We start from the raw sequence: 12,062 nt of genomic DNA on the forward strand, positions 1-12,062 counted from the left end.
TCGCGAAACTTCCAGCGCAGAACGTTACGTGTTTAGAGAAAGCCCGACAGAAAGCCCAAAGTGATGAAGTTACAACTCTTACCTGGCGGGGTGACGGGCGGCCTGCACCCCGAGGGGCCGCGACGACGCCTCCCCAAGGCCGGACTTGGGCCCGAACCCGCCCGCCGCGCCCTACGCTCCGCGGCCGCAAGCCGGCCGGCCGGGTGGCAGCCCTCGGGATTGTTTTTCGTGCTGCGACAGGAGGCAGGGCGATCCCGAGAACCCGGGCCTGGCCGAGGCCGGGCACCCGGCAGGCGGGCGCGGGGCGGGCGCGGGCGGCAGGGCCAGAGGCCCGCGCGGCAGAGAGGCCGGGAGGCCGTGAGCGGAGCCCGCCCCAGCCCGGCCCGCGCCCGCCGCCGCCGTTTACCGTTCCCGTCGCGGCCCAGGAGACAGCGGCCACCGAGGCAGAAAGCAGCCCGCCGGCCTCGCCACGGCGCGCAGCCCCGCCTCACCTGGACTTGCCCACGCCGCTCTCGCCGATGATGAGGATCTTCAGGGTGGTCAGCACGTCCTCGTCCATCCTGCCCCTGCTCCGCTCCGGCCCAGCAAGCCACCCCGCTCCGGCGCTCAACCAGCCCTTCACCAGGCAGAGCTGCCCGCGCATGCGCACCGCTCCGCGGCTGCCACCTTCCTTTTACACCGGGTGTTTAGGTTGCAGAGGCCTCCGACGCCCCAGTTCCGCCTTGAGGTAGCTCTGCGGCTGCGCAAACCCACAGTCCCGGGCGTCTTTCCGGAGAGCCGTGTCATCCCTTGCGCAAGCGCAGATGGGGAGAGCCGTGTGCCATTTCAGAGGGTAGGCTCTTCTGCCTCCCGAGTGCTGAGCTAACCGTCCTTCCGTTGTGTGCTTGGGAAAGGACTGAGTAGGAGGAGTATAATACTCTTATTTCAGCAGCTGCTCCGAATAGCTGCTTTGCAGTGGGAAAAGCATTGTGCTTGCAGTCAGGTTATCTTAAATTTAGGTTCCAACTCTACCGTATAACCGCCTAGTGTTGCCTAGCCCTCTGAGCCTGTTTCCCCATCTCGCAGACGGAGGCCATAATACTTCGTAGAATAATAATGGCTTCTTGGAATTGTTACGAAAGTTAAATGAGCTAATTTATGAAGACACTTTGGAAACTCAAGTGCTCTAGAGATGATGTGATAACGTATTAACGTCCTAGTTTATCCTCTGTTAGATTAAAGAGTACTCACGAGTAGGTGCATCTTGAAAGGGAGATGTAAACTTCAGTTAGATGAGGTGCATGCAATCGTTTGATGATGCAACTTCAAACCAACTATGCCTGTTTATTAAGAACTGCTACACCACAATGGCAGGAATTGTACGTATATGCTTTGTCTTCTTCACTAAGTTGTAAATCTTAGTGAAGGTACCATGATACCTAGCAAAATTCCTGGTATATGGCAGACTCTAAATAAGCGTTAGTTCTCCAGTCATATCTTATACTTGCAGCTAATGCCAGATACAGTAGATATTTGGTTAAAGAGTATGTATTAATAAAACAAGTTAAGGATTTAGTTTTTTAAATATCTGGAAAAGCTCTTTCACCGGCTATGCAAATGGCTCCTTCACCTGCTTCAGGTCTTTGCTCAAATGTTGCCGCCTTAATAAGGACTTCCCTGTCCATACCACTGAGATCTGCAAATCCGTCCAGCGTTCCCTATACTTTTTTTGAGTTATTTTTTGTATAGCACTTACCACCCTCCAATATACTATACATTTTACTACCTTATTTGTTCACTGTCTAACCTTCCCCAAAGAGAAGGGAAACTTTATCAAGGCAAGGATTTTTGTCTGGTTTTTTTGTGTAGAAAGTAGTTCTTGGCATATAATATGTGCTAAATATTTGTGGAATTAATTAATTGAATGAACGTCCTTGACTCAATTTCTAACTCTGGAAAATGATGCTAACCAAACAACCTCAACCTCTCATAAAATTGCCATTGAAATCTCAGTCAATTCAATTCAGCCTACTTTTGGCTATGGCAACAGAGCTTGTTTGCAAGGCTCGCAGTATTGTCAAGCTCTCCCACTCTGGGGTAACGATTCTAAAAATCTAGTCCCAAGATCCCTAGAGATCCCTTTCAGGGGGTCTGCAAGATCAAACTATTTTCATAATTATTTAAGATGCTATTTACTTTTTTCACTCTTGTTCTCTCATAATAATACAGTGGAATTTTCCAGAGGCCACATAAAATGTGATAGCAAAACAGGTAAAAGGCAGAAACAGATATGAGAATTCAGCTGTTTTCTATTAAGCCAGACGTTAAAGAGATTTGTAAAAATGTAAAATAATGCCACTCTTCTCACTAATTTTTTGTTTTAAAATAATTATTTTCATAAACAATTATATTAACTAGTAATGTTTGTTTTTTAATGAATTAATACCTTTAAAATTTTCTGTTTTAATTTCTAATTAAGTATTAATAGATGTAGTCGCATTGTGAGCTCTTTTGAGTCCTCAATAATTTGTAAACGTGTACAATAATTTGTACAACCAAAAAGTTTGAGAACTGTTGCACTGTACTATTCACACCAAGATTTAAAAACAAAAACAAAAACTTTCTCATCTAAAACAGGCCTGGATTTGTTGATGTTGCATGTAACATGGTTGACCTACTTTGGCGACACCACATTCTCTGAGATTTCCTCCTACCTCTTGGCCACTTCCCAGTTTTTTTGAGCTCCTCTAGTTCGTGTTTTGAACATTTTTGTTCCTTGAGTTTTAGCCTGGTTTTGCTTTCTTACTCTGCATGCACTCTGCACACACATTGTCTTCTTGGACTTACATGGCTCCCTCATCCCACTTGCTTTGAGGACTCTCAAAGTTAAATCTATGGCTGAGATTTCCCTCCTGAGCTTCAGACCAATATATACAACTGCCAAGACATCTCCACGTGGGTATGCCCAGGTGGAGAATGCCAAGCTAAACATAATTTACACTGGACTCATTATCTTCTTCTCTATACCAGCTTTTTCTCCTGATTTCCTTCTTGGGGAATGACATTAACAACCATTTCACTTTCTCTCCCTCACTCCTGACACCGAAACATTTAGTCCTCACACTTCTACCCCTTAAGCATCACTTAAATTTATCCACGTTTTTCATCTCTACCGCCATGGCAATGGTCAGGTCATCATCATCAGCTTTTTGCTGGATTACCTACCATATCGGCTATCCAACTGGCCTTCCTTCCTCCATTCCTCTCTCCTCTCAGACTATTCTCTACACTGCAGCCAAAGGGGTATTCCTAAAACCCAAATCTGATTGAGTCACTTGGCTTCTATCTGCTGCTCACTGCCCTAGTGAGTGTTTACTATCTTGTCATAGACCCTGATTATCAGTCCAGCCTCATCTCCTGCACTCTGTGTTCTGGCTAAATTGAACTCCTTGCATATTTTCCATGAACCATGTTTTGCTTATCTCCAGGACCTTGCACATGTCATTCTTTCTGCCTGTAGTATTCCTCTGTCCTCATCCCTGCACACACACACACACACACACACACACACGCATACATACTTTTGCTTGGGCAACTCTTACTCGTCTTCCATGTTCCACCTTCTGGATCCCTTTCTCTGGGACAACTTCCCTGGCCTCCCAGGTCAGCATTACACGTTCCTCTTATGTGTTCTGATAATGTCCTAAGCGTCTATTGTGTTATGTATTCCACAGCATTATAATTGTATGTTTAATTATTTCTTCCCCTACCAGAATGTGTGCTTTTTTTTTTTTTTTTGAGGAAGATTAGCCCTGAGCTAACATCTACCACCAAACCTCCTTTTTAGCTGAGGAAGATTTGGCCCTAGGCTAATACTTCCTCTGTTTTATCTGTGGGATGCCTGCCACAGGATGGCTTGATAAGTAGTGGTAGGTCCATGCTCCGGATCCAAAGCAGCGAACCTCAGGCTGCCGAAGTGGAGCACATGAACTTAACCGCTATGCCGCAGGGCCAGCCCCCAGAATGTGTGCTTCTTAAAAGCAGAATTGACTAATGTCCTGTTCCTTGTTCTGTCTCCAGCATCTAGTACAATGCCTAGCATAGAGTAGTTGCTCAAAAAAATTTTCATTAACATAAAAACCCCAACTCAACTTCAGGAATTTGTAACAATGTTAGCTGCTTGTTTGTTTTTTATATAGGTTGGGATGTCTCTTGAATCTCTATCTTGAGTATTAAAGCAAATTTTAAAAACACCCTCAATAACTCTCATGCACAACCATTACCAGGTACTGCTAGAAAGGAAGCCAGCCTTCATGCACAGAGAGGCAAGGTGGTATTTTTTGGTGCTAAATGAATGATACAGACAATAAATGCTCCAGAAATTCAGACGGGAATAATTGGTCACCGAAGCTTAGGGCAACCAAGAAAGACTTCATGAAGGAAGCAGGACTTGAAAGAAAAGTGCAGTTTAGACAAGTACAAGAAAGAGGGCAATGATTCAGGCAGAAGGAATTCAGTATAAACAAAGTCATCAAGATGACATGTAAAATATAACCTTTGAGATGGATAAATGTGCTGTGTATTGGAAATATTAGGCAAAGGGCAGGAGTGAAGGCATGGAGGCCTGATAGGAAACTGTTGGAAGACTAGAATGTGGTGGTGGCTGTGGGAGCTGGAATTGGAGTGATGTGTACAAAAGACGCAAAGAATAATTAATTGCCCCATGCCTGTGAAGGACAAGAAGAAGCAAAGGGAGAGAAAAGTATTAGCATTTCTCTAATGTTTTAAGCCTCAGTGCCACAAATAAGAAAGAAAACTCATGACAGAAACAGGGAGGAAAATGAGTTTGCTTTCAACCATGTTGAATTGTATGTGAAGGAGCACCTTGGAGGCAAAATTTTTATAAACTGTTTTAGAGCTGTGGTACTGAAATTCAAGGTGGATAACAAGACGCCAAAACAGAAGGATCAAGAAGATGACATTCCTAACCAACGATTTGGCCTGGGTGCTCTGTTCCACATATATGCTATTATCCTTAAATCCCTGGGGAAGAAAAAAAAAGAGTCATTCTTTTTTAGGCTTTCAGACACACTTCATCGTCCTTTTCCTTGTGGATCTGTCTTTTAGTATTAATTCTGCCATATTCAAAAGATATGATCAGCTCATAAGGGAATATTTAAAATAGTATTGTTAAGACCTGGAGTTTGGGGTAATCTATGAGTAAACCCAGAATGGAGGAAGGGATTGAAATTAAGAATCCACTTGGAAGTGTGATGGGGAAGGGCTCCTGAGTCTGTGCTGTCCCCAACATGCCCACAGCAGTGGCCTCAGAAAGGGACAGCAGGAGAGAAAAAAGAACAAATTCAAGCCATTGACTTCTCTGCATCTTTTTGCTGTTCCTCTCAGTATCTGTGGTGAAGAGAAGAATAGAAATGCTGCCTGAAGAACTCACATAAACAGGTACCAACATGAGCACTGTGACTCATGGCTTATGTAAGGCTGCTTATAGGCCTTTGTGGCTGGAGTTCAGGTGCTACTGGAAAGAAGAGTCATACAGCATTCCCCCCACCCAAGCTTGACACAAGCAGTGCTGTCTCAGGGCTCATGGGACAGTGTAGCCAAGACTGAAAAGAGGACCTCTGTGCTGTTATTCTCCGTTTGACCCCAGGCCCATTATAACACTACAATATTGCTTCCTACCAAGGAATTCATTTTACAGCAAAAGAAATGCAGCAGTGGGCTCATGCATGCCCTTGGATTCACTGGTGTTATCACCATACCCCACCCTCCAGAAGCAGCTGGTCTGATAAACTGTGGAATGGCCTAACACAGGCTCAGCTAAGGTGCCAGCAGGATGACAGTATCCTGTGAGGTTGGGGTGCTGTCCTACAGGCTGCAGTAAAAACTGTAAACTTGCAAGCTATAAATGATGCTGCTTTCCTGGTAGAATTTGTAGTCAACTGGGAGCATCTTCCTTCCCAGTCTGTATTACCTGTTCCTCCTGGCTGGCTCCTACCGTAGCCCCAGCTCTCACTGGGCTCTGGTAACACTATGTCCTGCCTCTTCTCCTTTAGGTCTAATGTGGAAAAGTCTTCCTGCTAAGTTATCCTCTGAGTTCCTCCATTCTTGGTTGCCCTGACTTAACCATGATGCTGTAAATAGTCCCTTAATTATAGTCCCTTGAGACATCTGACTTAGATTCCTCTTCTTCTTGGGACCTTGACTGATGCAGCCATTCTCTTTACCTTTACATTTTTGTTAGTCATATTGTGGGTACACCACTTCCCCCTCCGTACCCTCCCCCCACCCCCCCTTTTCCCTGGTAACCACCGATCAGATCTCCTTCTCAATATACTAATTTCCACCTATGAGTGGAGTCATATAGAGTTCGTCTTTCTCTGACTGACTTATTTCGCTTAACATAATGCCCTCGAGGTCCATCCACGTTGTTGTGAATGGGCCAATTTCGTCTTTTTTTATGGCTGAGTAGTATTCCATTGTGTATATATACCACATCTTCTTTATCCAATCATCAGTTTCTGGGCATGTAGGCTGGTTCCACGTCTTGGCTATTGTAAATAATGCTGCGATGAACATAGGGGTGCAACGGACTCTTGAGATATCTGATATCAGGTTCTTAGGATAGATACCCAGTAATGGGATGGCTGGGTCATAGGGTATTTCTATTTTTAACTTTTTGAGAAATCTCCATACTGTTTTCCATAGTGGCTGTACCAGTTTGCATTCCCACCAACAGTGTATGAGGGTTCCTCTTTCTCCACAACCTCTCCAACATTTGTCGTTCTTGGTTTTGGATGTTTTTGCCAATCTAACAGGGGTAAGGTGATATCTTAGTGTAGTTTTGATTTGCATTTCCCTGATGATTAGCGATGATGAACATCTTTTCATGTGTCTATTGGCCATATTCATATCTTCTTTTGAGAAATGTCTGTTCATGTCCTCTGCCCATTTTTTGATCGGGTTGTTTGTTTTTTTGTTGTTAAGCAGTGTGAGTTCTTTGTATATTATGGAGATTAACCCTTTGTCGGATAAGTGGCTTGTAAATATTTTTTCCCAATTAGTGAGCTGTTTTTTTGTTTCAATTCTGTTTTCCCTTGCCTTGAAGAAGCTCTTTAGTCTGATGAAGTCCCATTTGTTTATTCTTTCTATTGTTTCCCTCAACTGAGGAGTTACAGTGTCCGAAAAGATTCTTTTGAAACTGATGTCAAAGAGTGTACTGCCTATATTCTCTTCCAAAAGACTTATTGTCTCAGGCCTAATCTTTAGGTCTTTGATCCATTTTGAGTTTATTTTGGTGTGTGGTGAAAAAGAATGGTCGATTTTCAATCTTTTGCATGTGGCTGACCAGTTTTCCCAGCACCATTTGTTGAAGAGACTTTCTTCTCTCCATTGTAGGCCCTCTGCTCCTTTGTCGAAGATTAGCTGTCCATAGATGTGTGGTTTTATCTCTGGGCTTTCAATTCTGTTCCATTGATCTGTGGACCTGTTTTTGTACCAGTACCATGCTGTTTTGATCACTGTAGCTTTGTAGTATGTTTTGAAATCTGGGATTGTGATTCCGCCGGCTTTGTTTTTCTTGCTCAGGATTGCTTTAGCAATTCGCGGTCTTTTGTTGCCCCATATGAATTTTAGGATTGTTTGTTCAATTTCTGTGAAGAATGCTCTTGGGATTCTGATTGGGATAGCATTGAATCTGTATATTGCTTTAGGTAGTATGGACATTTTAACTATGTTTATTCTTCCAATCCATGTGCAAGGAATGTCTTTCCATCTCTTTATGTCATCGTCAATTTCTTTCAAGAAAGTCTTGTAGTTTTCATTGTATAGATCCTTCACTTCCTTGGTTAAGTTTATCCCAAGGTATTTTATTCTTTTCGTTGCGATTGTGAATGGGATAGAGTTCTTGAGTTCTTTTTCTGTTAGTTTATTGTTAGTGTATAGAAATGCTACTGATTTATGCACGTTAATTTTATACCCTGCTACTTTGCTGTAGTTGTTGATTATTTCTAATAGTTTTTCTGTGGATTCTTTGGGGTTTTCTATGTATAAGATCATGTCGTCTGCAAACAACGAGAGTTTTACTTCTTCGTTACCTATTTGGATTCCTTTTATTTCTTTTTCCTGCCGAATTGCTCTGGCCAACACCTCCAGTACTATGTTGAATAGGAGTGGTGAAAGTGGGCACCCTTGTCTTGTTCCTGTCCTCAGAGGGATGGCTTTCAGCTTTTGTCCGTTGAGTATGATGTTGGCTGTGGGTCTATCATATATGGCCTTTATTATGTTGAGGTACTTTCCTTCTATACCCATTTTACTGAGGGTCTTTATCATAAATGGGTGTTGGATCTTGTCGAATGCTTTCTCTGCATCTATTGAGATGATCATGTGGTTTTTGTTTTTCATTTTGTTGATGCAGTGTATCACATTGATTGACTTGCGGATGTTGAACCATCCCTGTGTCCCTGGTATAAATCCCACTTGATCATGGTGTATAATCTTTTTGATGTATTGCTGTAATCGGTTTGCCAAAATTTTGTTGAGGATTTTTGCATCTATGTTCATCAGTGATATCGGCCTGTAGTTCTCCTTCTTTGTGTTGTCCTTGTCAGGTTTGGGGATCAGAGTGATGTTGGCTTCATAGAATGTGTTAGGGAGTTCTCCATCTTTCTCAATTTTCTGGAACAGTTTGAGGAGAATGGGTATTAAGTCTTCTTTGAATGTTTGGTAGAATTCTCCAGAGAAGCCGTCTGGTCCTGGACTCTTGTTTTTGGGGAGGTTTTTGATTACCGTTTCTATTTCCTTACTTGTGATAGGTCTATTCAGATTCTCCATTTCTTCCTGATTCAGTATGGGGAGATTGTAGGAGTCTAGGAATTTGTCCATTTCTTCCAGGTTGTTCAATTTGTTGGCATATAGTTTTTCATAGTATTCTCTTATGATCTCTTGTATTTCATTGGTATCTGTTGTGATTTCTCCTCTGTCATTCCTGATTTTATTAATTTGCGATTTCTCTCTTTTTTTCTTGGTGAGTCTGGCTAGGGGTTTGTCAATTTTGTTAATTCTTTCGAAGAACCAACTCTTTGTTTCATTGATCCTTTCTATTGTCTTTTTTGTTTCAATATCGTTTATTTCTGCTCTTATTTTTATTATTTCCCTCCTTCTACTGACTCTGGGCTTTGTTTGTTCTTCTTTTTCTAGTTCCGTTAGGTGTCGTTTGAGGTTGCTTACGTGAGCTTTTTCTTGTTTAGTGAGGTGAGCCTGTATTGCGATGAATTTCCCTCTTAGGACTGCTTTTGCTGCATCCCAAATGATTTGGTATGTCGTGTTCTCATTTTCATTTGTCTCCAGATAATATTTGATTTCTTCTTTAATTTCTTCAATGATCCATTGTTTGTTGAGAAGCGTGTTGTTTAGTCTCCACATTTTTGCACCTTTCTCTGCTTTTTTCTTGTAGTTGATTTCTAGTTTAATAGCGTTATGATCAGAAAAGATGCTTGATATTATTTCAACTCTCTTGTATTTATTGATGTTTGCTTTGGTTCCCAAAATATGGTCAATCCTTGAGAATGTTCCATGTGCACTTGAGAAGAATGTGTAACCTGCTGTTTTTGGATGAAGTGTTCTATATATATCTATTAAGTCCATCTGGTCTAATTTTTCATTTAATTCTATTATTTCCCTGTTGATTTTCTGTCTGGATGTTCTGTCCATTGGTGTTAGTGGTGTGTTGAGGTCCCCTACTATTATTGTATTGTTGTTGATGTCTTCTTTTAGTTCTATTAAGAGTTGCTTTACAAATTTTGGTGCTCCTGTGTTGGGTGCGTATATATTTATAAGTGTTATGTCTTCTTGGTGGAGAGTCCCTTTTATCATTATATACTGTCCCTCTTTATCTTTCTTTATCTGTTTTGCTTTGAAATCTACCTTGTCTGATATTAGTATAGCGACACCTGCTTTCTTTTGTTCATTATTAGCTTGGAGTATTGTTCTCCATCCCTTCACTCTGAGTCTGTGTTTGTCTTTGGGGCTGAGGTGTGTTTCCTGGAGGCAGCATATTGTTGGATCTTGTTCTTTGATCCATCCTGCCACTCTGTGTCTTTTGATTGGGGAGTTCAATCCATTTACATTTAGAGTGATTATTGAGACGTGGGGGCCTTCCACTCCCATTTTGTGTCTTGTTTTCCGGTTTTCTTCAGTTTCCTTTGTTTCTCGTCCCATGGTTTAATCTGTTCTGATGTAGAGCTGCTACTCTCTGTTGTTGTCCTTCTACTTATCTCCTCTGCTCTTGGTTTTGTAGCCCCTTTCCTTTTTTGGATTTTTCAGGAGTGAGGGTTTTCCTGAGGATTTCCTGAAGAGGAGGTTTTGTGGCAATGAACTCCCTTAATTTTTGTTTATCTGGGAAAGTTTTTATTTCTCCATCGTATTTGAAGGATATTTTCGCTGGGTAGAGAACTCTCGGCTGTAGATTTTTGTCCTTCAGATTTTTGAATATATCATTCCACTCTCTTCTAGCCTGTAAAGTTTCTGCTGAGAAATCTGCTGATAGCCTGATGGGGGTTCCTTTGTAGGTTAGTTTCTTTTGCCTGGCTGTCCTTAATATTTTCTCCTTGTCGTTGACTTTTGACTTTTCTCTTTTGAACTGAGCACCTCATATTTTACAGTTAAAGAAACAGACTCACACAAGGTTGAAGTGATTTGCCCTCAATCGTAACGCCAGGGGATGAGAACTGAATCCAGCTCTCCTGATACACTTCCATTATTTTACATCATCACCATAAACATGCACTTTAGCTAGAGCTGGAAAAGTTTGTTTCCCCAGTCACCAGTACCCAGTGGCAGGAAGAAAGTGCTAACTCATTTGGTTATTTTTTAGTTTCATACCACCAAGAAGCTACAAAGGCAGAGAAATTTACTTTGGAGAACACTGATTAAATGGGCATGAGTTCTGTGCTATTCAAATATTTGCATTATGCTCATTTTCACTACTGACTAGAACTTAGCAGATATTTCACATCAACAACGATGCTTTCAGTTCAAAATGCCACGTGAGCCATCTGATATTTGAACGTGGGGTGGAGTGGATGGACCACAATTCAAGGTAGGCAGATTTTTCTTGAAAGACATATTGTGAATAGCTAAAATTTGGAGTGAATGAAAAGAAGACCACAGTGCCAATAGTTAACAACTTGGAATACCAAAAGCCGGCAAGGACCTGAATAGGAACTATACTGTTAAAGGTAGGTATTTTTTTTTTTTGTTATAAAGTTAGTTGTGAATTATTAATCAATGTAGTATGAGAATCTGAAACAGAAATAAACCTGGTAAGGACATACCTGGAAGTCAAAATCACAGAGCAGAAAAATCATTGTCCTATAAGAATACTTGAGTTCTAGTGCTGGCTTTGCTACATATTGACCCTGTAACCTTTGATAAGTCACTTAGTCTTTCTGACATGCATCCTCATGTAAAATAAAAGACTTGAGAGTGTGACATAATAAGAAATATATGTTTGGTCTCTGCCCCCCAGTTTCTGACACAGAGCTCCAAAATCTCTTACAATTTCCTGAGAGGTGGGAGTGATAGGGGCATCTTACACAAAGCTCCTAAATCCTTTGGAACTTCCTGGGTGATAGGAGCATCTTTTGTTCTAATGAGGCAACTCTTGGTGAGCTCCTGGATAGCTTCAGGATGGGGCTGGGCACCAGAAATGGTATTTGTAGTTTCTGATTAAAAGATTCTCAAGATCAAGCCAAGAAGTTAATAAATATAAGGACAGTCCACACAAATGCCATATCACAAGAGAAGAATCAAAGAAAAGTGGAAGAGATAGAAGAAAAGATGAAGGACCAACTATGTAAACAAATAATGTAGAGGGGCTGGAGGGAGCAGGACATCAAAATGGTGAAATATAGGGTAGATCAGAGCTAGCAGAGATGAAAAAAAGGCAAGTGCTGACGAGGGACAGATTCAGCATGAATCTCACCAATACTAAGTGACGGTCCTTACATTTCTTTGTTTCCAGGTTCTTAAAATGGGATATTGCCACCAGATCATGTTTTTCAGTC

General features: G+C 41.8%; 1 protein-coding gene across 2 annotated transcripts in view; it reads right to left on the reverse strand.

The window, feature by feature from the left end:
* Nucleotides 1–884, reverse strand: part of RAB18 (RAB18, member RAS oncogene family) — a 33,039-nt gene extending 32,155 nt beyond the window's left edge. Inside the window, exon 1 of one of the 2 annotated variants that reach the window (XM_044762009.2) lies at nt 492–884. In XM_044762009.2, the coding sequence (XP_044617944.1) occupies nt 492–643 (152 nt within the window). In that variant the 5' untranslated portion in view covers nt 644–884. The remainder of the gene's footprint in view (nt 1–491) is intronic. The other variant, XM_044762010.2, reaches the window with a different exon arrangement.
* Nucleotides 885–12,062: the final 11,178 nt, after the last annotated feature.

This window comes from Equus asinus, chromosome 29 (genome assembly GCF_041296235.1).
Source record: "Equus asinus isolate D_3611 breed Donkey chromosome 29, EquAss-T2T_v2, whole genome shotgun sequence".
NCBI lineage: Eukaryota > Metazoa > Chordata > Mammalia > Perissodactyla > Equidae > Equus > Equus asinus.